The 27,477-nt window shown below is 28.5% G+C and overlaps 1 protein-coding gene across 2 annotated transcripts; it reads left to right on the top strand.

Moving 5' to 3' along the window:
* The first annotated feature begins 527 nt into the window (after positions 1-527).
* Positions 528-20,304, top strand: LOC136971939 (FYN-binding protein 1-like). Of its 2 annotated transcripts, XM_067266457.1 has the most exons (14): positions 528-1,197; positions 1,736-1,875; positions 3,500-3,561; positions 5,303-6,090; positions 6,177-6,291; positions 16,551-16,699; positions 16,784-16,818; positions 17,105-17,145; positions 17,219-17,354; positions 17,423-17,582; positions 17,652-17,704; positions 18,100-18,137; positions 20,101-20,132; positions 20,235-20,304. In XM_067266457.1, the coding sequence occupies exons 4-14, from the start codon at positions 5,310-5,312 to the stop codon at positions 20,255-20,257; spliced, it is 1,563 nt and encodes a 520-aa protein (XP_067122558.1). In that variant the 5' UTR covers positions 528-1,197; positions 1,736-1,875; positions 3,500-3,561; positions 5,303-5,309; the 3' UTR covers positions 20,258-20,304. The 2 variants fall into 2 exon arrangements, with proteins under 2 accessions (XP_067122558.1, XP_067122559.1); XM_067266458.1 differs by lacking the exon at positions 528-1,197 and having other exon boundaries at positions 1,568-1,875.
* The last annotated feature ends 7,173 nt before the right edge of the window (positions 20,305-27,477 follow it).

The following is a 27,477-nucleotide window of genomic DNA, read 5'->3' as shown; positions in this document are numbered from 1 at the left end:
CGCAGAAATCATCAAAGCATTTCTTTTATGTCGGATCGTGACATACAGGAAATCCTGCTTTTAAACATGAATGTATTCAGTAGGAATTTATTGTTTAGAGTGAAGATTTTAGACACTGTTGTGTGTCGTCATTCATAACCACAAAGAATTTCCTGCAGTAAGATAGAACTTAACATAAGATAGAACATTCCATTAGTGACATAATGAATGTTTTCTTAATAAATTAAATTTATCTGATAAAGATAACTGTAATTAAAATTTCTACATCATAGATTGATTTGAAATCTTATTTATAATTATCAAAAAATCAAAGTACATTTGACAAATTCAACTAGACATTGAATCAAAAAGAAACTAAGCAGTTTATGAGATAGTCTATTGTTTTATGCTAAATTTTCTTGATATCAGACTGATTTTTAAAATAATACAAAATATCAAGTTATTGTTAGATATATAAATATAAATTTCACCTATTAAACTTTAGCATGGTAAGGAATTAGAAATATAGAATTATTTCGTCTAGGAAGCATGATTTTACATTTTTCTTTTAATAGCTTTGGTGTTATTTTTCAAATAATCGGTAAACTAAGAAGAATGTTAATTTTATTATTATCGAATTTAATTTTCCGATAACCAGTTAACGAAAACTTAGGCAAAAAATAAATAAATAAATAAAAAGTTATAACGAGTTTTAACTTAATTAAGCGATATGCCTGTAGGTTCATATAAATTTTAAAAATGGTCTTCCCCAGCAAATCAAGTCGTTGACCGATCATATCGTAACTACGAAAGGAAGTGGAAGTTTAATTATATATAGTAAAACATCAATCATATTGCGACTTTCAAACGGTATTATCTCTTTTACAGCTGTAAATAAACCGGTTTATTTGTATGGCGAGAAACTTGTTTCTTGGGTTTTCAAAACCAGAACGAGAAGCACGGTTTCGAATTATCGGAAAAAGTGTAGAAGTGTTGTGATTAAATTTCAATATTCCCCCTCGGTGGGACGGTAGAATGGATATTGTTAACTACTGCGCAACTTGTATCGTGCTTGGTAAAACGTTAACAATAATCAGTTGGCGCCTGTGCGATAAACACACAGGAGATGCTTAGAAATATTCGGAATGTAGAACATTTTTCTTCGACCTCTAATGTGGAATTAAGGAAATAGAACTGACTGTCCTTGTACCGTATCAGGTAAGTTTATAAATATGCAAATTAGATGAAAAATTCAGGTGCTAGAAGTCTGTATCGATAACGGTATGGAGGTATCACTTTTAAACTAATTCTAAGCTCGTCTATATAACTTTTATATAATGATAACGTAATTTCAACCCGTAAATTTAACTTAATTTCCGTTTTGCTCGAGCAAATAGCAATAAAAACCTTGTAGTTATTATAAAATTGTGTTTAAACGGATTATTAGTTGCGCCTGGGTTTTAATTTTTCTTTCAAAATATGTTTATGCCATTGTTTTTAATGTAATACGATACGTAGTGTTTAAACGTCCGGATCGTAACTAATGTTTGTTAGTCTTTGAGGGGAAAATAGCTATAAATTGAAAATATTCGATGGTAATATATTTTAGAGCGAGTTAAAATTAGTTGATTTTTATGATCTTCCGTTTTAAGTACGAAATTTGACGTCATCCGTTTAATTGTCAAAGTTGTAGCGCGAGTAATGTACGGAACTCGGAAGAGAAAGCGTCTTTATTAGGCTAATAACGTGTTTACAGGAGCAAAAGAAAAATTGCCTGAATTAAGGAAGAGGCCACTGGAAAGGAAAAGAACCACCTGCCAAGTTAATGGATGAGGAGATAACGCAACCTCAAGTTCAAAGTTCCGTTAGATGCGTTTCTGTACGACTCGTCCCCAGGTGAGAATTGTATGCTTTTGTTAAAATATTGTAAATAACGCTCGCGTATCTAGTATTTTTTTTAAATTCTAATTCGTTTTAAATTATTAACCTATTTTTTACTCGATTAAAATAGAATTTTTATAAATAGTGACGTCATATTCGAGTTTCTTTAATTATAGCGCAACATATATATACTGTACCTAAACTTTTTTCAGTAGTTAACATAGATAGATTCGACCTCCTTGCTAATACCATCGAGGCAAACAACACAACAAAAATTAATAGTCAGGATACTAATCGTCTATTTACTTATTTTTAACGCAAAATAAACACACATTTTTACGTTTTTCTCTTAACTTTTAGCGTGCTATTGACAATGAACGTTAAGATAACGATAAGATAATGTTATGTGGCATAAAAATTATTCTAAACTTATATTTTCATTCAATTCATAAACAAGACTGCATTGTGTTTGCCTAAGTTCAATTTGGATCAATGGAAATATTTAAAATAGCAGTTAAATATGCTATTGTTTAGTTTGAGAATTGAAAATTAGTGCATTATTTTTTTTAAAGTCTTGGTATTGTTGTAGGTTACTCCCTTAAAAGCTTATTGTGAGTTGAGAATAGAAAAGGAACATCCTCTATAATAACAAAAGACATTGGGTTGTGTTGATCATGATTTATATCAACATTTCTTGTTACACCCCAAATATTATGCTAAAGCAGACTTATTATTCAGCATGCAATTTGAAGTGGTTCTAAAGTTTGAATACCTTATTTAATGCATGTACTTAAAACATAAGAGCGATGACCTTAATCATTTACCTGAAATTCTTACTTGCATTACTGTATTCTACCATAAAATTTGCAATGTGTTGAGCAAGAAATAAATATTGCTTCTAAGAAAATGCTAAATCATTTAAGAATTCTAAGAATCATTGATACAGTGAATAAAGTACTACATGTTCCCATGAGTTTTAATATTTTTATTTACCAGAACAAGTTATAAAAATAATATTTATATTTAATATTAAATTATATTATGTTGTTATTCTTTTCATATACTTGTGTGTGTGTGTATATATATATATATATATATATTATTTTATATTGTATAGAAATATAAACTAAAATATTAGATTTAAAGAAGTTTAACATAATAAAAGTTTTTTTGTATTTTATAGAATTTTATACACGTCACTGTATTTTTTTAAAGAATAAAAAGAAAAAAGTACATTCTTTAGTAAAATTAATAATAAACCAATAATAAAATGCTAGAAATTCCCTGCATATGTTGCTGTTATTAAGAATTGACTAAAATTAATGAGTCATTCATTATTCCTGCTATAAATAATGATGTAGTTATTTCAGAAGTATATAGTTAAAATTTAAAATTTTCCAATTCAGTTTGTATTATAAAAGGATGAAAAAAAAATTATTTGTTAGTCTAAAATAAATATATAAAAATTATGTATTTAGACGTCAAAAGTTTCATATTAAAAACAATTTGAGTCAATTGAGAAATAAATGTTATGTCATTGTTTTATGTTTACTTATTAACTACTATGAAATTCATAATTTATTATGCTTTTAAGTAATATTTCCACATATTTAAGACTGTTTTATTAAACTCATTGTAGTTATTTTAACTCCTGACGTACCAGTCTGATGAGGTGAACATCCCACTAGAATCGCTATACAGGTAGGTGTGGAAATGACTATTTCTTAATGAGGTCAACAAAACTGGTTTAAAATAGATTCTCTTGATAGGTTTTTTGTTATTATTATTCTTATTTCTTTTTTATTGTATGGATTTTACCAAATTGATAAGGGAAAAGTATTGAAATTTTTTAAAAAATTATATAGGACAGTTACAAACTATTTTTATGTAAGGAAGATAACTGTAATTTATTGCTCTACTTTGTCCAAGGTTAATTATCTGAAATCTAGTATGGAAGATTTCAAGGCTAACAAGGAAGCACCTGTTTAAAAATAAAAGCCTCTATGAATATAATTAAAATTAAAATAAAACTGGAAATTCAAACTTGTTGGAGGATATATAAAAACACCTTAAATTATATTATTTTTAAAAAAGAATTTAATGCAAAAATCTAAATTTTTACCAGTATTACAGTAATATGTTATGGTGGTGTTATTTCTTTAAGTCACTAATTATAGACTGAAAATTTAAATGATATTTAAATTATTAATAAAAAATCTATACTGTATAAAACTGATTAATGCATATTATTTCCTGTGTCAGAAATTGTTTACTTGACCTTTCTTAATAGATTCTTAGGAAGAGAGCATTTATTTTAATTGTGAAAAGCTTCTACAGTAAGTAACTAATGGCTGTGACTCATAACATTTGTATTTTTTTGTTTGTAATTTTAATTATAGATAGGTGATAAAAATGAATTATATTCAGAATGAAATAAAAATTATTATTATTATGTAAAATTATTTCTATATTATTCAAGTTAATTAATATAAAAGAAATATGGCAATTATGTTACCATAATCTTCCAATTTATCATTTTTGTAACCAGTTTTCTTAATTTAATTGTAATAAAAAGCACTTAATAATCCTTTGCACTAAATACAGTATAATAATCTGTAATATATTATTGCTCAAGGAATAAATTTCATAATTTTCTTTTATCTATAATATAGATCACGTGAACTTCATACTTCACTGATAAAAAATATTGCAACATTTTTGTTACTTTTAATTGTCTTCAAAACAGAATAAATTAGTTTACTTAATTGTCTTGTTCATACATACTAAAAAAAATTATTTAATTATAAAAAGTGAGAGAGACTGGTTAAAGTTTTTGTTGATTCATATTATGCAATTTCTAGGCTGGTAAATGAAGTTTAATTATTTTATCATAAACTAAATAACTATTGTTAATTAAAGATAACGTATCAATTTACCCTTACTTCTCTATTTACATTTGATATAACAAGTATGCAAAACTGATTAAGTGTTTTATCTCTCTTATGAATGTCATTTATAAATATGTTTTTAGACAGTCATTGTTTACCACTAAAAATGTTTATCAGCATTAAATTTTAATTAGTTTCTGAAACCTGTCTAGTAAATTCTAAAATTTTATTTATTTGTTTAAGAAAGTTTAAAATCTTGTACAATATTTTAAAGTTTCTTAAGGTCACTGACATGTTGCTAGGTGGATATGTCCTTTTGGGGTCAAACTAAATGCGGAAAATGTTAAAAGTGCATTACTATAGCTTCCTGGAGTAACTTTCTCTCATGACCTATTGGTACATCATTTCAAATTTATAACTTTCATATTGAAATTAATCTTTACTAGTTATCAATTTTATAAAATTTCATTTATCTTTCTTTAATGAGAACATAAATTTTTAATTGAATTATTTTTGGTTTAAAAACTTTAATTTTTTGTTTTCCTTCTTTTTAGAATAAGAATGACTGAAACAATATCCAGGGGAAATGTACAAGCTTTAAGAAATTTCTTTGCTCAACATTTTGAATCAATGAAAGCAAATACTCAGCCAAGAAATAAAAATCAGAAAAGCAAAAATGTAAAATCATCTGCATCAAATTTAAGTACTTCAAAACAAGATATTAGGAATTTAGACATACCTTCCATTTCAAGGTCGCTTTCTGTCTTTGATTTGCCAAACAACGTAAAACTTCCAGCATTTTGTAAAAATCAAAAAACAACCAACAAGTCAAATGAAGAATCAGTCAAGAATAGAGAAGTTGGTTTAGATAGTTTATCAAATGATAGTGGTGTGGAAGAAAACTATGAAAGTAGTCCATCAGGAGATTGCAGACAATCTTCCATTTTTCAAAACAGACTATGCAGTGAAAGTTATAGCAGTGATTGTGAAAATGATAATAAATCACCCACAGTCAATATTATCAAGCCTTCACCAATCAAACATGAAAATTCATTAAAAAGAACAGATAATCAGAGAAATGTAATGACAGTGTGGAATAGAACTTATGAAGTGGATATAAATCAAGAAATTGAGAAAAGACTATTTAGTTCTCCTCAGAAATTGTTTTATTCCGAAGTTTTTATTAATAATAATTATGTGTGTAAAGCTCAATATAAAAGAACTAAACTTCCTCCTCTAGATGTGTTGGGTCCGCCACCACCTAAACCAGTTAAGCCATCTAATATTACTGTTTCATTTCCATTAAAAATGAAATGTAATATAGAGAAACCATTAATTTCAAGTAGGTATTTGAAAAATGGGTGTTTTGTGAATTTGCATTTTTTTATAATAATAATAATAATCATAATAATAATTTTTATTTTTCAGAGAAACCTTCAAGATTACCTCCTCCTCCACCACTTCCATCTGCTAATAAAATTGAACAAATTACTGCTACAGATGTTACTAATAACTCCACTGGATGTTACAATAATAGAAAACAGTAAGATCATAAATATATTGATTTAAGTATGACATAAATCATACTACCTAGTATATTATATTTAAAACAAATGCATATTAAATCATTTTCTATTATTTAATTCTATTAGAAATAAGTATTTCTGTATTTATAAAGAAATTAGATCCCAGAAATAAAACTAAGAATAATTTTCTTGGAATTCTTATGAAGTTTATCAATTAGATTGTGAACTGAATAATTGTATTGTAACAAACTACCCTGAATTTCTAATGTAGTGTCAGGATGGAAATACACTACAACCATTGTTATCATTTTATTTTTATCATCAGTGCTTTCTATAACTCTTGGAATGAAAACAGTTTATTTTAGATTAACTCACATATTATTATATAGCAGGCATGGGCAGCTGTGGCTCTTGCTGAAAGTGCTATCCTTCCCAGCCTTACCATACTATCTGCCACGACAGTACAGAACTGTGGCTTCCATGCATTTTGCAAAACCTACATTTCGGCTCCCACTGAACTCTTGCTTGCCCACCCGTTATATAGTATCAAATTATAGATATATTCAAAAGTTAATGACACTCAATTTTTATGTGAGAATTGAAATTTTGCTTTAAGGCTGATTGTAAACTCTTTGGTTATGCACCTGATCTCGAGCAGATGGCGTTAAAATATAATGGTTTTACTATGGAAAAATCCTTTTAAAAAATTCTGGAAGATGGAAGTAGATAGAACAAAGTAGTTTTTCGCATTAGAATTCTTTTTTAACTCTTCTATTGATGCACGGTTCAGAATTTTGAAAATCTAATTCGTTGATTTTCTGACTAAAAATTCCTAGAAACCCCTTAACTAATTCAGTTTTCAAAATTCTAAACCATGCATCAATAGAAGAATTAAATAGAATTCTAACACAATAAATTATTTGGTTCTATCTACTTACATCTTCCAAAATGTTTGGAAAAGCATTTTTCCTTAGAAAAAGTATATTCTTATGTCATCTATTAGAGAAGGTGTGCATAATCAAACAGGTTACAGTTAGCATTAAGATTTTAAATAATTAAAAAAAATTTTTTTTATTATGCTGTTTCATAATTATCAATTACAACTACAGTAGTTAGAAAATTGTGGATTAAATTAGTATTAAATAAACAATGCATGCTAGAAAATGTATGCATTTGTAGTAAAATCATAGTAGAACAATAAGCATTTTTGTGTGATAGTAATACAATATCTTTCAAGCATAAAAGAAATAAAAGTTTTAAAAACGTTGAATACACATTTAAATTCTAAAGTGAAAATATCTGTGTTAAAAATTTGAATAATTTGTATTTTGTATTTCAAACGAAAGTTTTTACGTTATTATTTTTATTAAAATTATAAAAAATTTTTTTTAAAATTCATAAATTGGATTTGTCTCAGGAGATATTCTTAGAAAAGATATTTTAACCGAATTATCAATTACTTTATTTTGGTGCCTCGGTGCCTGCCAGGCACTTAAAAGGCCTTTTAATCAATCAAGCCCATCGTGGGCTCAGCCAGCCCATAATGGGGGCACAGTCGATTGGTGAGGGAAGGAGCCGGACATAAATATCCGGGACGAATCATCATCGAGATATTCTAGGATTTTTTGACTCGTCCGGATTCGGAGGCCTGGATTTTCCTTTGCGGTAATCAGACACCTTAACGGTTAACCACTCGGCCATCCAGCCTGCATTAATTACTTTGAACGTTAATAAGTATACATTATCAATATTCAAGATATTTACATTGTGAACTGTAATAAGTAAGCATGACGATGACCGAGTCCATCATTAAAAACTGCATTTATTTTTGTCCTAGTGGTCTTGACACAATCCATTTGACGATTTTTTTTAAAGATTATACCAGGATTATTATATCAAATTTGCATTCTGTAGATTTTGTTTTTGATTAATCGACTTTAATCGGCCTTATCTGGGAGATTGTCACTCCTGTAGGTAATTATCAAATTGATAAATTATGTAATGTAAATTAATACAGTTCTTTGAATACCAGTTTTGTTCTCATTTTCATCCATGCATGCAGCTCTGAAAATTCAGAACTACTCTATCATTAACATTTTTTATTTTAAAAATTCTTAACAAATAAATGATATGATACTTTTACGTTAAACGTTTCATTCCGATTGGATTATATTTCAGTCTCAGATTTTATTTTTGAAGCTAAGTCCGATTTGAATAGAAATCTGTCAATGTAATTGAGAAATAGAAATAGTGGAAATAATGGTAACAATAACCGAGTTATTATTACAATAAGCGAAGTTTTATACGTAAATTCTGATGATAATCATGTGGATTTTACTGTATATAAAATGGATTTTCGATTAGGTTTTTATAATTTAAATGATTGATTTAATGATAAAATTTAAGGAGTTTTCCTATAATATTTCGTTTTTCATTCTTCGTGCTGAATAACTTTTGTTAATCTTGCCGTAATCTTGACTGATGGTTAGACTCAATCCATTATGAATTTCAGTGTCGCGAGAAAAATTCAATTTAATCCTTCTTTTCTTAATAATAATTAACTATTGATTTAGAGTAATATTTATTAATTATTTTTGAAAATTCAAATTATTATGAAGTATTGATAACTCCCCGAATTATCAGTAGAGTGGCTATCGTTCTATTTATAGCTATCTTATATCATTACTGTAATCTAGAGATAATTTTTGAACAAATGTAATGTTTGTAAAATATTTGATAAATTAAAACATCAATAATTAATCATAAAGTTGAGATAAAATTGAATCTAAAATGATATTTAGTAAACACAAAAATAATTTTATCTTATTAAGTAATTTGACAATAACAATTATCTGATAAAAAAAAACATACAATCATCCATAAAATAATTATTTTAACAATTAAACCTAAGTTTAAGTTTGTAAGTTTGTTGTCCTGTGGAAGATATTTTTCAATGTGTTTTTGATTAAAGATTTTTGAAAATATAACTGTTTCATTAATTAAGAAACAGTTGAGATTGAATATTATTTCATATATATACATAATGTGCATATATGTGTGGGTGTGGGTGTGTATATATATATATATATATATGCATCCACATGTACTACATATATTGTACTGAATTAATTTTTCATTCAATGCATTTCATGCTGAATTGTTTAAAAATTGTTTTTCTTTTGTAACAACCTAAAAAGTGTTTCTTTGTTCACTTAATTAGTTTATAAATGCTCAGTTCATTATCGTAACTGTTTTTAGAAAATATGTACTGTATATTCTGTTTGTTTATGTGTAGAAGGAACTAGAAAGGAATGCAATGACGTCAAATGAAATAAACCTATTTTTAGAAATAGGGATATCGTAGATTAGAAACTGTTTATAGTTCTAATATTGCTTTATTTGTCATTTAGAATTTGATTTAAAAACTAATAATAATTAAATAGTATTTTTAAAAAAGGATTATACTGAAGTTGTATTTCTAATTGATTACTTATTAGGAGAAAATATCATTGAAAACGTAATTACAGTCAACTCCCGATTTATCGGGTTGCGATTTTACGTGATCGGTGACGGTAGGAATGCATTCGCAAATGAGTCGTTGTATTGTTCTGGATAGTGCGTGTCTAGTTGTTAAATTAATATACCTGTACTTTTTATAATTTTCATAGTTATGTAACACAATTAAAGTATGATTAATTACTGTAATCGTAATTTTTATTAAAAATTATCGTTAAATTTAAAAATTACCGATTTATCGTGGTATATTATCCGCTAAATTGGAAGTTAAATGTATTTGATAAAAACAAAAAAGAGCAAAATTTAAACACATGTTATTAGTCAAGGTAATGATTAGGGTTTCTCATTTCCTGGTCTTTTGCTTGTCCCGGGATTCCGGGATAAAAGTGAACTGTTTCCCGGGATTCCGGGATATCCCGGGACAAAATTAAGTATTTTTAAGATATACAAAATATCATGAAATCAAATGATATAATTATTTTTCGTTTTTTAAAGTAATTTAATACGTTCTGCCACCTCCAAAATCATATTAATGATGATGTGTAAGATATATATTAAAAATTACCTTTGAATTACGAAGAAATTTTCACAAATAGAAAAAATTTATTAAAGTTTGCTGGAAACTGCATTCAACAACAAAAAATGACTTTGAATTGAGTTGAAAATTTAAAGAAAAATGAATTTAGATCAAACTTTTAACTTAGAAGGTAATTTTTGATTTTTTAAATAAAATATAATACAAAATATTGTAAATTTTTATAAGATTTTAAAAAGCAAAGATGGTCAATACTCCGATCACTCAATCTAATTCTTATTTTAGTAATGAAAAGTCTCGCTACCGAGAATGCCTTTTCCGATTCAATTGATGTGATTGGAATCGTGTTTAATGCATTTAAGAGAAGACAAATATTGTGTTTTTCACCTGTATCCTGAAAGATTTCTAGTTCGTTTTTGAGATTGTAGCACTTCTTTTGTTTCCTAGTATTCTTGATTTGTCTACCTGGACTACTTTAATAGAAACATCATATCCCAATAATTCAGCAGTTCGTTTGTCTTTAATAATCAGATTATGAAGAAAAACTTCATACTTGCTGACTTCGTACTCGTTTGTATCCTCGCCCAATTTGCACAACTTGGCGTTACGCAGTCATTGAAGCTTCTGGGCATGGTTAAAAATTAAGACAGCATAAGCACAATTATTCCAGATATTACTGGTAAAGAATTTTGAGAGTCCTGCCACAAACAAGCTACGTATTGATTATTGACCATTTGTGACATGCCACAACCAGCAAAAATTTAAAAAAGCTAATAAGTAGGTTTAAAATTAATAAATACAAATGTATTCTGACAGTTTATGAGTTAATTATACTTTCTATTTGCAAAATTTCCTCAACCTTAACGTAAAATAAGAAAAAAGTGAATTTTTAAGAAATTTGCGGGATTTCCCGGGTTAAAAAAACAACCGGGATCCCGGAATCCCGTTTGAGAAACCCTAGTAATGATAGAGTTGCTGTAGTCAAAGGGTTAAAATTTACGAAAATACGGGAAATTATTTTATTGTGACATCGACATAATGCTTGGCTACAATTTTTAATCATACCTTTAATTGATTTAATTTCAAATATATGTCCTCCACTTCAAATTAGTAGTGACTTTCCCCTGTACATCATATTTTTCCTTTAACAATAGAGTCGTGCTATCTAATAACTTTCAAGAGAAAAGTGTTGAATTATATAAAGTTACCTCCGGTTTGTATCGGAAGTTCGCATATAGTTAATCGGGGCCTCCTGCCTCCAAGGTTTCATATCTGGTCTCGTCTTTCATCTTTCTAACTCCGTTCTCGAGATTAAGGAAAGACAACGAACGACTGTGGGAATTTATAATCTACAATTTTTCCTAAATTGCAAGTCCAATAAGAAGTCGCTGTCTGCCATATTTTGTGCAGTAGAGTAAAAATAAACTTTTAATCTGTTTTAATGATCAGTGTCACCATCATAAATACTATTTACTTTTATTTTGTTAAATATTGCTTTGTGTAAAATTAAACATAAAATATAAAAAAGTAAGGTTGTGTTTAAAATATTTAAACGTTTCCTCATTAAAATTTATATGCATCGATGCATTTTAAAAGTTAGGTGAAAAACTTGCAAAATCAGGTTTGCATAAAAAGCATGGTAGCTAACTACTTTCTCCAACGAAATCGTTAAACTTTTTTTATACAATAAAATATTATTATTTTGATATAACTAATATTGTGTTTGTTTTCAAGTCGCGGATTTTAAAGAGGACGATAGTTTGGGTCACCTAAACTAGCATTCCTTTGACTTTACACCTTAGCAAAATAGTTGTTTTGATTACTTGTGACTCCGGTCTGAATTACCTAGATTAAATCTAGTTTGCTTTTTTGTAGAAATATCTTCTTTTTTTAATGTCACGTCTTCAGGATGCTATGCAGTAAGGGGGGTAATCTCTCTCACAGCGAAAAAATAGCTTATCACGGTGAGTTGTCTGTTTTTGAATTCGATCAGAACTTAGTTTTTCTCATATATTTGGGGAGTTTTGTTTCCCATTCCTCATACACGTTGACTGACAGCCAGGTCAATCCCTAATATACAAATACAAAACAGCTAGATACATATTCCATTATGTGCTAGTGGATTGCGTAACAAATCCAATCTTCCTGACACTGTTGTGTCACAAATTCGTCAATGTAAACTCATACTAGTATTTCTCATTTTTGAAATTTGAGATACTGTAAAATTCTGTTATAATTTAGAATCAATATTAAGAATATAAATAGATGAGAATTTGAAAATCTTTACAATTTATACTTGGGATGAAAAGCTGTCGACGAGAATTGAATAATTAATGGTTATATGTGGGCCTACAAATATTATCCTTTGGTTGTAATTTATGACCAGGTGTGTTTGTTCTGGTTGTGTGTAGGCCCTCTGGTTATAAATTTTAGAAAACGAAAAACTGGATTTCTTCTAAACCGGTATATCCTAAAGTAGTTTAACTAATCTTGGAGAAATTAGTGTTTTCTGTTTTCTGGTAAACAGGTTTAGCTCTGACTAGAGAGGGATGAAATCAGTCCGGATTCGATATTTTCGTTGGTTCCTGTCTTTAACCAATAGAAATTTAAGAATTTGTTTTCATCAACGGAATAAAAAAGTTTAACTTAATAAATATTATAATGATATTCGTAAATATAATTTATTATATTAAAAATAAATAAATCTTAGGTAAAATAGACGATTTTAGCATTTTTAATGTATATTAATAAATAAGTTAAAACTTATTATTCCTTAATATTAATTAAATTAAAAATCGATACAAATTATGGACGTTTCTAGATTCGGATGCGAATTTATACCTTTCAGAAATAAATCTTAATTAGAAAATTTTTAAACGTTTTTAGAGAACATTTTAAAATATATTCATTTATTGATTATGAAATAAATTAGGTTGCGATATACGCGACCTTTTTATGTAATATTGAAATAATGTATTAACTGTTACTACTATTTATAATTTAAGTAAGTGTTACAGCGCATTTTTTTAAATTTTTATATATATTACATGCTCACACTGGTGGTGATAAATTTACAAAAGGTTGATTTCTAATCGACGAAATTAGAATAACTACTCGATTACTCGATATTTATAGTTCTTCGTTAACTTTAGTCTGTAAGAAATAAGACTGGGGTCAGTCATAAATTAATTTTTTTTCAAAAATTAAATTTTGAGACGTCTCTGCGTCCGGGGCATGGACCGAATGATTCTTATGGTTCTATAAAGGTAACTTTCACATCCTTGTATAATACATATAAATTTCCGTTTCAAATGCCATTTATCTTGGTACAATATGTATTAATTATAATTATAATTTGAATTTTATGTGTAGCCTTAAAAAATATTACATTGCTGTGACTTAATGAATTCCAAGAACGAATCTTCCAAATTGAAGTGGAATAATTCCTCTTAATTTGTGTGGAAATGCATCCATGTATAAATCACAGAGTACTATAATATTTTTATTCATGCGATTATTAATAATACAGTACAATCTCGGTAAACCGATATATAAGGGACCGGGACAGTATCGGATTCGTGGAAGTATTCAATGGTTTTATCAATCGGAAAGAAAACATTTGCATGTTTGCAGTTTGAGGATTGGTCAAAATCCGAGCGCGAAGCCATCGTCGATAATCAATGTTACCAAATTTCTGGATTCTCACTAAATTTAGTGGTAAATTGAAGCGACTGTGGAAAATTTAGTGGGAGGTACACTATTTTTGGTAGGAATTTATACAGTGTTGTGTTAGGCGATACTGTACAATATGTATTGTACAGCCTAATAACTAGGCTGCTCAAAAATCTTTAATATCGTGACCTAGCTCGGGCTCTTTATCAAGCTACGTTTAGTGGGATGTTGATCAGATTTAATGGAAATTAAATTTTGAACTATTGGGAAACTTCTCTATGACTTACTTGTTAGCAACAGTGCCAGTAACACTTGAGAATGATTAGTGTCAGATTACTGGACTTGTCGAGCTAGCGAACTGCCAGATTATCGAGATTGTACTATATCAGATAGTCTCTGAAGAAATAAACTAACATACGATGTGTAATTATGTGATATTGGGATTGAATAATGCTGAAATTTAAGAATAATTATCGTTGTTGAAAATTGGAAAATATGGCAAAAAAAAATAGAGAAAATATAACTGTGATAAATATAATAGAAATTCTGTGAAAATGTCATTCATGTGAAATTCATGTGAAAATGCCGAACTGTAGAAACGGCTGACTAATTACTGTAGACGCCTGTTCGATTGAGTGGTGTGCTCGTTTATGTCAATTCGACGTCAATTTTACACTTGTTTGTTATAAAAATGATGAAATTACGTCACAATAGCGTGAAACTAAGCGCTCTCTTAACCAAACGAATAAACCCATTATTAAGCATAATTATTTTTTTACAATAAGTATTTTATATTTTGAATGTTAGTGTTAAAATTTTTATTTTTTTTAATTTAAAATATTTATTAGAATTTCATATATGCTATTGTATTTTGTATAAAATAGCTTTTTTTTTTTAATAACACGTAAATTATTTTTGATTTATAATAGTTAATACAATATACTAGTGGCATAAATTATGTATGGTATATTTATTTTATTTAGCAATTATTTTAATTTTAATTTACATATCTTAACATACCTGACATCAGTGACAGGTTAATTTAGTTGTTTTTAAAATGATTTATGCATTAATTTGCTGAACTAAGATTTTAAAAAATGGCAGTGATGATTTTACAATTTTGAAAACAGTTTTTAAAATTCATTTAAATTTACAGTATTGTAAAAATTTAAATTTCCTGATCTTAAAATTTTCTTGATACATTATTATGATGCTACAGATGGTGATATATCCAATTTACTTTAAAGTAAATTCTTATTTTATTATTTATATTAATTATGTTTATTTGTATTGTAAACATGACTATGATTTATTTAATGTATTGTTTGGCTGTTTTATTAATACTGCACTATCATTGTTATTTTTCTTGAAAAAAAATAAGAAAGGATCAGCCTTTATGATTATCTTTAAAAATGTTTTATTTCTTAAATATTTTAATTCCTTGACACTCTTATCTGTTATTGTTGTTAATATATATTTTTTAATTTTCCTTGGTGTCTGTTTATTTTTATTGTTAATGTAACTTGTAATAATAAGGATTTAATAATGTGGGTGTATGCTGTGATGAAAACATTAATCTTTCCAACAAAACGATATATTTATGAAAACTGTGTTGAGTTTACAAATTATTTACTGTCTTTAAACTATTAGTTCATAAAATTTCTTCATAAAAGGCTTTTCTGCTGTTTACATTAAAATCATTGTCTATCTTTTACTTATTTTATTATTGTTTCACAATATATTAGATTTTTAAATCAAGTATTTTCTTTTGCTAATTCTAGATTATTTTCTATGCTTAATCATAATTATATGTCTTTTTTTACTGAAATAAACAATCAAAAGTCATTTCATGTGATTTTAAACATTTTTTGTATAAACTGTTTAGTACATAAGTCATAATCTGCTTACTCTATGGGTATACTAATTTTAAATGTTTGTAATTTTGTAATAAATGTACAGCAATATTTACATAAAACATATTCAAAAATTTCTCAAGTGAAGGATGATACTTTAATTTACACTTTGTATATGAATTTCTAAATTTTGTATTTAAATATTTATTCTATACATAATTTATTAAAGGATAGTTAATCTTAAGTTCATTGCAGCTGTGTAACTAGTAATTAAGTATCTTTATTTACTTATAAGGTCAAGTTTTGAAGTATTTACATAAATACGTGAAATTTCTTTTTGTTTTGACTGGAAACATTAATTAACAAAGTTAAATTTGGTATATTGTCTAGTGTGTATTGGGAAATAGCATTGCTTAATGATATTGTAATATAATTGTCATTTACTATTGGTAAATTTAAGAAAACATTTATGTAAACAGTTATTAAATCATAGGTTAATAGTGTCTTATTAATTTGTGTTACTCTATAAAATCTCATCTGTTCTTGTTTCAGTTATGTAGATATAAAATAAATTACCATAAGTTTATGACCTGAGCTTTGTTTTTAAAATATGAAAAAGTTTTAATTTTTAGATATTAAATTTCATAAGAATATAATTGTTTTGAAATTAAATAAATACATGTTTATATATTTTTAATAGAAAACAATTTTGGAGAGAGAATGATTTAGAAAATTTCGATAGTATTTGGAGTGGATCAGAAATTGGAAAGAATGAATTATCCCCACCAATACTTCCTCCTAAAAAGTTCAGTTATCATTTACCACAGAATAAAAATGAAAACTTTTCAGGTATCTTCTTATTTAAAATTTCCATTTATTCATATAACTTTTTCTGTTATTTCGTTTAATTAATATACAAATTTTATATTTCAGATAATTTGCTTGAAGAATTATACCAAGATACACAGGTTAATTTTGTTTGATATCTTTTTTGTTGTTTGTTTTTGTTTTTTTAAACACCATTAGAGCAAAATAGAACATATCTAGAAAAACTAGATATGTTCAGGCTTATGCCCAATATTAGAAACACTTAAAGAATCATAAATGTTAGGTATAAATCTGACATACTAGTTAAAACTAGTGTTTTTGAAGTATTAAAGTAATAATTTTTGTTTTCCTTAAATTTAGTCTTTTATGTACTTTTTTTTTTTATTTATAATTTGAATTTATTTTAATTAAATTTTTGTTTTAAAGGTAAATGATGACAAAATATATGAAGAGATGCCTTTTTCTAAGTAATATTTTATATTCTGTCATATTTATTTTAATTTGTTTCTTATTTTTACCTAATTATTAAATTTTTGTTAGTTATGAATTTCAAGTATACAACAAAGGAAGGAAAAGAAGTAAAAGTCAGAGAGAATTATTAAAGGATTTACAAAAGGAACAAAAAGAACAAGAAAGGAGAGAAAGAGAATTAGATAAAAGAAGAAAAAAATTTGGTGTAAGAAGGCTTGGTATAATTAGTATTTTTGTTTAAAAATTTAAGTAACAATGTTTATTTTACTGCAGTTAACAGGAGATGAAATTCCATTAGATAAAGGTTATGTAAAAAATGATAGAAAAGGAAGTCAGAATGATTTAACTGTTAAGAAAGGAGATATATTATTAATTCTTAGAATGGAAAATAATCCAGTTGGAAGATGGCTTGTGCAAAATGATAAAGGAAAAAGTAAATTGCCAAATTTTTAATTAAAATCTTATTTTACTGGTAATTATAAAGAATATTAAAATTTTTCAGTTGGATATGTGGAATTGGATAATATAAAAATGGATGCTAATTCAATAAAAACAGTAAGATTGAGTTATCCATTTGTTTTTTGCATTTTTTATAAAATTTATTATTTCTGAATAAATTAAATTAATTTTTTCATTATACAGATAATACCAAAATAATTTAATTTTAATAAATATAAAACACTGTTCTATAAACACTTAGAGCAAATTATATAAAAGTCTCAAATGTTTTTGATTCTTTAGACTAATCTTCAGGGAACACACACAGAAATGAATTCACCTAATTTTTAGGTGAATTCATTTCTATCTGGAAACTTCAAAACATTTGAAGTTTCCAGATAATTTTGCTTTAATAAAGCAATGTTTTAAATTTATTCAACTAGAAAAAGTGCAATTTTTACTTTTTATCATCATCATTATCAATTACAATGATTATAATTCACTATTCTTAGGTCATGAAAGAAAGAAGAAGTTCTATGGGAAGCAAAGAGTATGTATCATTTATTAAATTAACTTTAACTTAAAAGCACCTAATTAATTCAAATTAATATAATCAAGATAATACATATTTTTGCATATAATATTTGATTTAAGAAAACATAATCTGTTGAAAATCCTAATTATATGTTTAAATTTTAAATCAAGAAATTTTCAATATTAATGCAACAAAATTTAATGTTTTTTTATTACTGATTCTACATTGAAATTTAAATTAACATTAATATAATTTATTGTATTGGCATTGTTCCTAGACATTGGCCAATCCTGTTGCAAAACAAACTCATCCATAATGGACTGTAATTGTACAAGGGTCAGTCATTAAGTAACCTCAAACTGCTCTGGAATGTATATATACAGAGTAAAGATTTAGTCTGCTTGTCTAAATCTCAAAGTTAATTTTCCTTGGTGTCAATGCATTTGTGCTAACAAGGATACCAATGCACAAATGCCAGAAATAAAAAAAGTCTTCTGGCTGACTGCAGAAACGCTCGTACACAAACCGAACCTCTTATTGGAGTGGAAATGGTGGTTCCACAGTGTCTTTCAGTGCCCCAGATGGGAGGTCATATGATTGCAAGTCAGTGGAGTACAGTGGGTGTAGAAGGCCTGCATATCACATAAGTTAAGTTGAAACAGAATCCCAATGTCATTTCTGTATGAAACCTGGAGCTATTTTACATGAAGCACATGTTCTTGAAAAGGTTACCTTGACATTTCCTGCATAGCAGGCCTTGGTTTGGAGAAGGTCACAGAGTTGTCTTTTTTACTGTTTGAGCCTTGGGCAAGTAATGTTCCAGAATTACTCCTTTACTATCCCAAAACACTGTGAAGCATAACCTTTCCTGCAGATGGTTGTGTACAGATTTTTTGAGAGTTTTGGGAAATTCAGATGGTGCCATTCCATTGCATTTCATTTGCTTTCTGGAAAAAACTAGTGCACCCAATACAACATTCAACAATGTACATCAATAGTTATCAAGTTCTCTGTATGCAAACATTTCATTAAACATATAATTCAACCTTTGTGCAACACTCAAGTGAAGTAGCCATTTTGGACTTTCACTAGTGAACATTTAAATCATCTGACAGCATTGTACTGAAGTTAGATATACTCATCAGATTACATTGCATTTAGTTGCAAGGAAGTATGAATCTAGCTGGTTTTGTTCAGATATCAATTATGCAGTTATTTAATGACTTACCTTGAAACTCACCATATATCTCAATATGCTGGTGTGCCACATTAACTAATTTTATTAATAGATATAAAAATTCTGTTATAAAATATCAATTGTGAATTGTATTATATTTACAAGATTAAAAGAGAAAATTATACATAATCATTTTGTTAAATTAAAAAAGTTTTTTATATTTTCTGAATTTCCTACTGATATCATGAAACAATAATTGTGTGTGTCATTATTTTGTTTAACATTCTTACAAAATGCTTGATATTTTCCTAAAGTTATATACATATGCAAAGACAGGCAAATACAGTAATATAATTTTTTCTCATTAATGAAAACAAATGTTACTGAATGAATCAATGTTGTATTTAACGAATAAATCTATTCTATACTTATATATTACATAAATAACTAAAATAAGATAAATTGTTATCTTCATTAGTTCTTAGTGAACAACACTAGATCAAGAAGAGGAGGATTATATAAAAACAAATCCAAATTGCATATTTGAGATGATAATACAAATTCTTATTGATGTAATAATGTCCAGTGAGAACTTTTAATAAAAGGAATAATTTAATCAAGTTTAGTTATTTCAATAATCTTAGTGTCATTGTTTGAAATATATCTTTTTTACTATTTAAGACAATGAAATATAGCATTTAAGTATTTAAAATAGCACTAAAAGATAATTTTACATTTTAGTTTAACTTAATTTAAACATAAATTTTAGATAATAATATCTAAATTTTTCCCCCTCATCAGTGGCAGAACATATAGTGTTTCCAGTTCTGAAGGTAAGGCAGAAATTATTCAAATTTATTCATTTATAAATATTTTGAAAAATATTAATGTAAAGAAAATGTTAATAATATATTTAAAATTTTTTTTTTATATAGCTGTTTATGAAGAAGCTTGTTGATGAAGAGTGTAAATAGCAAGATTATCAATAAAATATCAACAATTTAATATATTTATTTAATTTTAAATGAAAAGATAACATTTTCTATGCAAATACTGTATATATAAAATAAAATATTCTAAAATATGATTTTAAAAAAGGAAGAAAAATTTATTTTTATGAGTTAGTTTTCAATTCTCTGTACATTAGTTACCTTTTTTCTACACAAACGTATAAAAATGATTTCATTGGCCATAAGTTTGACAAATGTTTATTATTTTAAATTTGATCCAAACAATAAAAGTAATATAAGATCAACTATTACATAAATATTTTTTAGGAATATTATACACATAAATAAAGATATTGTAAACAAATAGGAATTTTTTAAGATATAATACAAACTTAAATATTTTATTTATTATAACTGCAAATCTAGCCTCCTTGCTTAAAAACTACAATAGTATTCATGTAATTATCTGCTGCTTAAAAGAAATAACTAATAATAGTTAATAAAGATAAAGGATATTCAATTAAACCAACTGCCATGTTATTTGAAATTTAGTATTACTGGGTAAGAGAATAATTTTAAACTTTGAGGGGAAAAAAATATATTTCTCTTCTCTTTTTTTTTCTTTTAAATTATTTAAATTGAAATTATTTTACTACGTAGTATCTTGAAAATCTTATTGTGGTTTGTTCTGATATACAGTAATGCTTAAACAAATCATACAGTTAACAAAAATGTGTCAATCTCTAACATCCATTGAAAATTATTTAAAAATTTTAGAAATTACTCTAAAAAAAGTTATAATTTATAAAGTATTGTAGAAAATGAATAATAGACTACATTAAACATATTAAACTGTAGAATATTTTTTTTAATGTGCTTAAGATAAGTTGTTTATTCAGACTTGTTGTCTTCTGGTTCTGTTAGACCAGATAACTTACAACAACAATCTTCTTCAGTCACAATGATCAGAAAATTGTTCGCTATGAAAGTATTACAGATAATACACACGCTGTAAAGACTTCATCCAGGAACTATTGGCTAAGAGAGAGACATTCGTTTCGTGAGGATAGTATACACTTTTACGTCAATTTATATTACTGTTTCTATATACAGTATATAATTTTAAAAATCGAAACTTCAAACTTTTAATTTTGACTGAGTTTTAAAGCGGATTTTTTTAGATATTGGTCATCTCCGTTACAATACAATAACAATTGTCGTGTACGTGTTAATAAAAGGTACTGTACAGTAGTTACAGTAGTTATTAATAGTGCAAACATTTTTTATTTTTGAGTTAGCTCCCTTTCGATACGTCTAGATTCGTCACTGTGACTGTACGTATGGCACCATATTAGAGATGTATTTGTAGTATTTGAATTTATTTTTTTATATATTCGAGCTCAAGTATCTCGAATACAGTATTCGAGTATTCCCCATTTCTAATTTTTATATATACCAGTACATTTAGTCATTATTCATCACGCCTAAAGAGCTGTTAGTAATTTACATTAGTTTGAAATAAATTTCATTTTACAGGAAGACATTTGTCAATAAATGTTTTGTATCGCGACTACGTGTCAAAGTCGTGTGATATAAAGTTTTGCACCAAATGCAATTAAAAAAACACCATTTTAACAAATGTTAAACAGTTGTTAGATCATTTTATGAAAATTAAATAATGAATTAATATACAATAAAGAAAGATACAAATAATTTTTTTCTATAAAAAGTGTTCGCATATGTAGAAATTTAACAAATTATTATTCTCTACGTTTTACTCAAAGGGATGTTGGACCCAACACAATTATAACATACAAAATGCAAATTAAAAAATTTGAAAGGAATTCCGCAAAATTTTCAAAAGCCAGAAGTTATGTATTTCAAATAGGTAGATTTAAATTAATAATGATCCTTTTTATTCAAAAATATATTATTCCTCCATTATGGAGAAATAATATATTTTTGAATAAAAATTTTAAACATTTTGCATGTTCAAGCCTTTTTCAAGAAGAAAAATAATGAAACAGTCGATATTTTTAAATAAATGTAAAAATTTTAAATCAGTTTTTCATCACAAAATATGAATTTTATTGATGAAAAATTGGTAAATTTTATATGCATCACAGAAAATGTGGCTCCAACTCTAGAAGATCCGACTGTTTAATCCTCAGATAATTTAAATGGTGCCGGCCCCCAAACTTTGGGCATCTGCACCATTTAAAATTATTATTGGGGACCGAACGAGTTCCTGGTCTTTAGAATACAGTAGAGCGTCGATAAGTGGAATGGCCGGAAAGTGGAACGATTTTCAGTCGGACTGTGTCGTGCTGAATCGAATGTTTTTGATACTAAATTTACTTCTAAAGTATAATTTTCATGTTTTTTATATTCTTTAATATATTTATTTTGTTTGTACAAAATGCAGAAATAATTTTTAACGATACGATAGCCTCGATGATTATTATAAAAATTTTCGTTAGGCTCGACGAAATTAAATCGACGAAAATTCAACACGAAGCGACACGCAACGGAGAAAAATTCAACACGAAGCGATACGCAACGGAGAAAAATTTGAACATCGGACAGGTTAATGTATTTTTTCGTACAAAGTCGGAAACTGGAACAAATCATTAACTGGAAGGACCCCAGTCCCCAATTGGTTCCACTTATCGACGCTCTACTGTAGTTATTTTTTGTTACCAGTGTCAATTCTATTTTTAAAAAATAGAATAAAAAAACTGTATCCGGCAAGAATCCACACATTTAAAATGTATAAATACCCCGGAAATAATCGACGTAAATATATATATTATAAGTTTGATATTTTATAGTCTATTTTAAGGCATAGCATAAGAATATGCCTTGACTTCTACCTGGAATCTTGCGTTTTTAAGAGCGTCGGGTATACACAATATTAACTTCTGAGACGAGAATAACACACACAATAAATCGCACTTAATAATACTTGATCAAAAGATGAAAAATTAAAAATTTGTTTATAAAATTATTAAATCAAGTTCTTGAGAAAAGCGTCAACTGCAAATCGACTTCCACTTGTTTCTTCATATCCGATAAAATAAGTATTTAAAGTAGTTTACTTGTAAATCTTAGTGATGATTATTTTGTGACTCCAGTAAATATAAATTTATATTTTAAAGGTATTTATTTTGTACTAGCATTTTAAAAAATTACTATAAAACAAAATGCTTTGCAAACTGTTGCCTATTATTAATTTGTTTCCTGAATTTTAAAATTTTCTGTGTATTTTTTAAAATAAAACTGTTTAAAGTAAAAATATAATTTAGCACGGCTGCAAGAGATAAATGTTAATTTATGGCATATTAAAAAAAATCATAATCTCTTTAATACTAAAAACTTAAAAATTAACGAGCAATTATTTATTGTGACATCTTCACAATGCTGGTCTGCAATTTTTAATCATGTTTTTAATTTATTTTATTTAAAATATATGCTTTCCACCTCAAATTAGTAGTGGCTTAACTTTGAACGTCATACTTTTCCTTGAACAGTAGAGTCGTGCCGGTCATCTAATTCCTTTCGGGAGAAAATTTTTGTATTGAAATAACGTGACTTCCGGTTTGTATTCGGAAGTTCGTATATAGTTATTCTGGACTTCCTGTTTTTAAAAGCCGAACCAAATATAGAAAGATTATCTATTTAACTCCGAGATTAAGGACAGACAGACGGCAATTGGAATTTATAGGTCTACGATTTGTTTCAAATTGTACCCCAAATAAAAGATTTAGATATCATCTCCCTTTTACCCATAAAAAGATCTCCCATTCTTTCATACAAAAATTTAAGGAGTTAACTTGATATGTAGACCATAAAGTGATTTCGTGACTTACGAGGTTTTCATTCCAGGCATTCGATACGCGCAAATACAACACATTTTAATAATGTAATTGTATGAGAAAATTTACGTATTGTTATATAATGTGCATTACGTGTGTATATGTATAGGGGAGGACGCGTAACTTCGGTATTACGGGGCAAGTTCGTCAATTAAATTTTCTTTGAAACAAAATAAAAAGGAGACTCTCTTTAAAGGCTAGACAGTTGAGTTTTAATGACGGCTCGTTGAGTGTGGTGTCTGTGTTGTTCTCCGACAAGCGTAGTTGAAATATCAAATCAGTTGTCTGTTTTATTCATTTTCTTATAGTACAGTAATATCTCGACTTACGCTACCCCGACTTACGCGAACCCGGCGTTACGCGATTTTCAAATCTCGTCGATTCGTCTTTTGTTTGAGCGCCACGCAACTCTTGATTACTCACTCCCCCCACTATTGTTCAGCTTACATGTTTGGACATGTCGCGCGGAATCGACGCATAGCTACAATTTATTTTGTTATTTATTTCTGTGTCTGTTATATCTACGGAGACTTGAGAGACTCTACTGTGTCATCCAAACGAAGTAGAACTGATTCTTCTGCATCAAACAAGAAAAGAAAAACTTTATCTTTGGAATATAAAGTTAACATTATTAAAGACTTCGATACAAAAATGAAAATTTGTGAATTGGCAAAGAAGTTTGATCTACCGGAATCGACGGTCAGAACAATTATAAAAGGTAAAGAAAAAATTCTCGAAGTTGTAAAATCTTGACAGAAGGTTTCAGTTCAATTGAAAAGTGGTTACAAATTTTAGAAAATATAGACTCCAACGAAGAGCGCATTTCTTCTACGAAACGAGAAATAAAAAAATTATTAGCATGCTACGAGAAAATTTTGCGGGCGAAAAAAATCTTTGCGCTGTCAGACGAATTTGTTAGATTTTATGAAGCCTTCTACACCAAATAACTTCGGCTTACGATTTTAAAAATATAATTTGTTATACATATGTATTATCTATGATTTTATTAATCTTAACCTATCCGAATACGAAGAACAGAAACAAAACGCTTCTATCGCCGTTTCAGTGATTTCTTTATTGCGATCTTCTATTCCTTCCTTCTATTCTTGGTGACTTTCGTCACTTCTATTGTCATTTGGATGAGAGTAGAAATGGAATCAAATAATTTTACAACTTTCATTTGTTCTGTTATTTCAAAATTAGCTCCATGTGTAAATCGACATTATTGATGTGGTTTATGACCACAAACATATTTAGTGTCCGTGTACTTCAGAGATTCAACGCTTTATCTGTACAACAGGCAAGAATGAAATGTTTGAAGGAAAAATATCGCAAACAATCACAAACTTTATTATACATTTCAAAATGCAAAAATAAAAATAAAAACTTATGCTGCCGATTGTACAGTACAATACAATGCAACAGATCAATAAATGTTGCGCAGTCGGTCAATGGTAGTGGGGATAACATTATGCGTGATTAGTGATTATGCTACAGACTTTTGATGGTGGGGTATTGTAGTGGATGGAATCGCCCAGGCGAGCGATTCCCGCTGTTTGTAAGATAACGGAAACTTCGTAATTCAAAATCATAGCCGTTATGGAAGAACCGTTTTTTTTAACTCTTTCCGCCCTGTGGGCACTAAGAGGGCCTCTTTTAGTAGGCCCATTATGGGTTCGGCCAGGCCCACAATGGGGCGACCGGGTGGTGAGGGACGGGGCCCGACATATCCGAACGGACCACCCCCCGAAAAATTCCTGGGGATTATTCGACCCGTTCGGATTCCATCCCGGGTCCCCCAGAGCGGTAGGCTGCCACCTTGACCGCTCGGCCATCCGGCCGTCTAACGGAAGAACCGTTAGAGAAGATCCGTTGGGAAAGCCGTTGTGGCTGGAATCGACGATTGGCTGTTGGAGAATGGCCGTTGGCCGGACTTTACGAAGACATCGAAGCTGATTGGCGGAGAATTTGAACGCCGGCTACTATATAAGAAGCAGTTTTCGGCGGGAAAAGATCTATCTATCTCTCTTTGGGACCTTGCTGAAACCTGGTGTAAGTGGACTCCCGTCGGACTATCACGAACTTTTCCTGACTCAGAGGTGTTGCGAGTACTAAGTCTGTTAGCGGAGATCGTAAGGTGTCCTTCCAACGAACTTGTACGGAACATAGTCGGTTGTAACTTAGATTAGTGCATTGTGGATACCTAGTTGTAAACGTTATTTTGTATTTATTTTGTATGTTTGTCTCGTCAATATAAACGTTGTGTTTTGTCAATCCGACTGGTGTTATTTTGAACATTACTGGTGTGTTACCGTTATTATTATTATCTCTCAACAATATCCCCACGTGTTGTTTGAAAAAAGTATTTTTTTTTTTGTTTATAAAAAGTACTTTTTATTGTTAGGAAGGAAAAGGACATAGCTAGTTTCTTCAGGTTTTCTCCACAAGCGGTAATTTTTTCATTGTTTATTCACTATTTTTATTAATTTTTTATTGACAAGACTATGTCTTGTTTATAAAATCGTACTGTCTGCTATGTTACCAGCTTAGAGATATGGAGTACGTGTCAGAAGTTGCAATTTGGCACAAAGTATTAGGTGCCCAAATCATGCGCGCATAAAAAGAAATGATTTCCCATTCATGATAAAGATGAAGCTCAAGTAATTTACTTAACAGAACCAATGTTATCGCAAGACTACGAGACGAAAGAGAAATTGGACAAACAAGTGGATACGAAAGATACTCCCACTTCGGACCATCCTATCAACTCAAATGTTTATTCAGATAATAGGAAGAAAGAGGGAGTCAAATCGAAAATGCTCAATTTACTATCCTCTTTAAAGAAACCATCGATACCGGATTTGAAACAACAATCTGAACGTTTGTCTTTGTTCAGAAACAAGAAATATGAACGTATTCCAACTTGTGATTACGAGAAGAACCAGTCCACAGATGAGTTACCATCGTCTTTCACCGATTACTTCGAAGAGAATCTTGTGGACGAGTCGAATATGTCGGACTATTACCGGAATATGATGAAGATGAAGCAGTCGAGAAGAGCATGTGCTAAAGACTGCACGTCCTATATGGATGAACTTTACAAAGTTTTATCCAAGAAGAGCGTAGTAGGAATGCGTGTGGATGAAACTTTAGGGAACTCGAAGAGTAACAAAATTGACAAAAGTTCTGATAAAGTTAGACTGGATACATTTCGAATTCCCGTGCGTAGGTGTTTTCTTAAAGAGGAAGACGAAGCAAGCTGAACCGTTGCTGGAATCAATCTCGGAAGATTCTGCAAAGCTAATTGATGAAGATGCTTCTTCTGCCGAAGAAAGTTTTTTATAAACGTTAAT

Source organism: Centruroides vittatus, unplaced genomic scaffold (assembly GCF_030686945.1).
Source record: "Centruroides vittatus isolate TY-2023 unplaced genomic scaffold, ASM3068694v2 contig_2733, whole genome shotgun sequence".
In the NCBI taxonomy this organism is placed as follows: Eukaryota; Metazoa; Arthropoda; class Arachnida; order Scorpiones; family Buthidae; genus Centruroides; species Centruroides vittatus.
Note: the sequence above shows the minus strand (reverse complement) of the source record. Positions and strands in the feature narration are given on the sequence as shown.

Coding starts and splice junctions, on each gene's coding strand:
- LOC136971939 (XM_067266457.1), top strand. CDS start 5,310: ATGACTGAAACAATATCCAGGGGAAATGTACAAGCTTTAAGAAATTTC. Junction 6,292..16,550: donor TGTTACAATAATAGAAAACA/GTAAGATCATAA, acceptor TATTTTTAATAG/AAAACAATTTTGGAGAGAGA. Junction 16,819..17,104: donor AATTATACCAAGATACACAG/GTTAATTTTGTT, acceptor TTTGTTTTAAAG/GTAAATGATGACAAAATATA.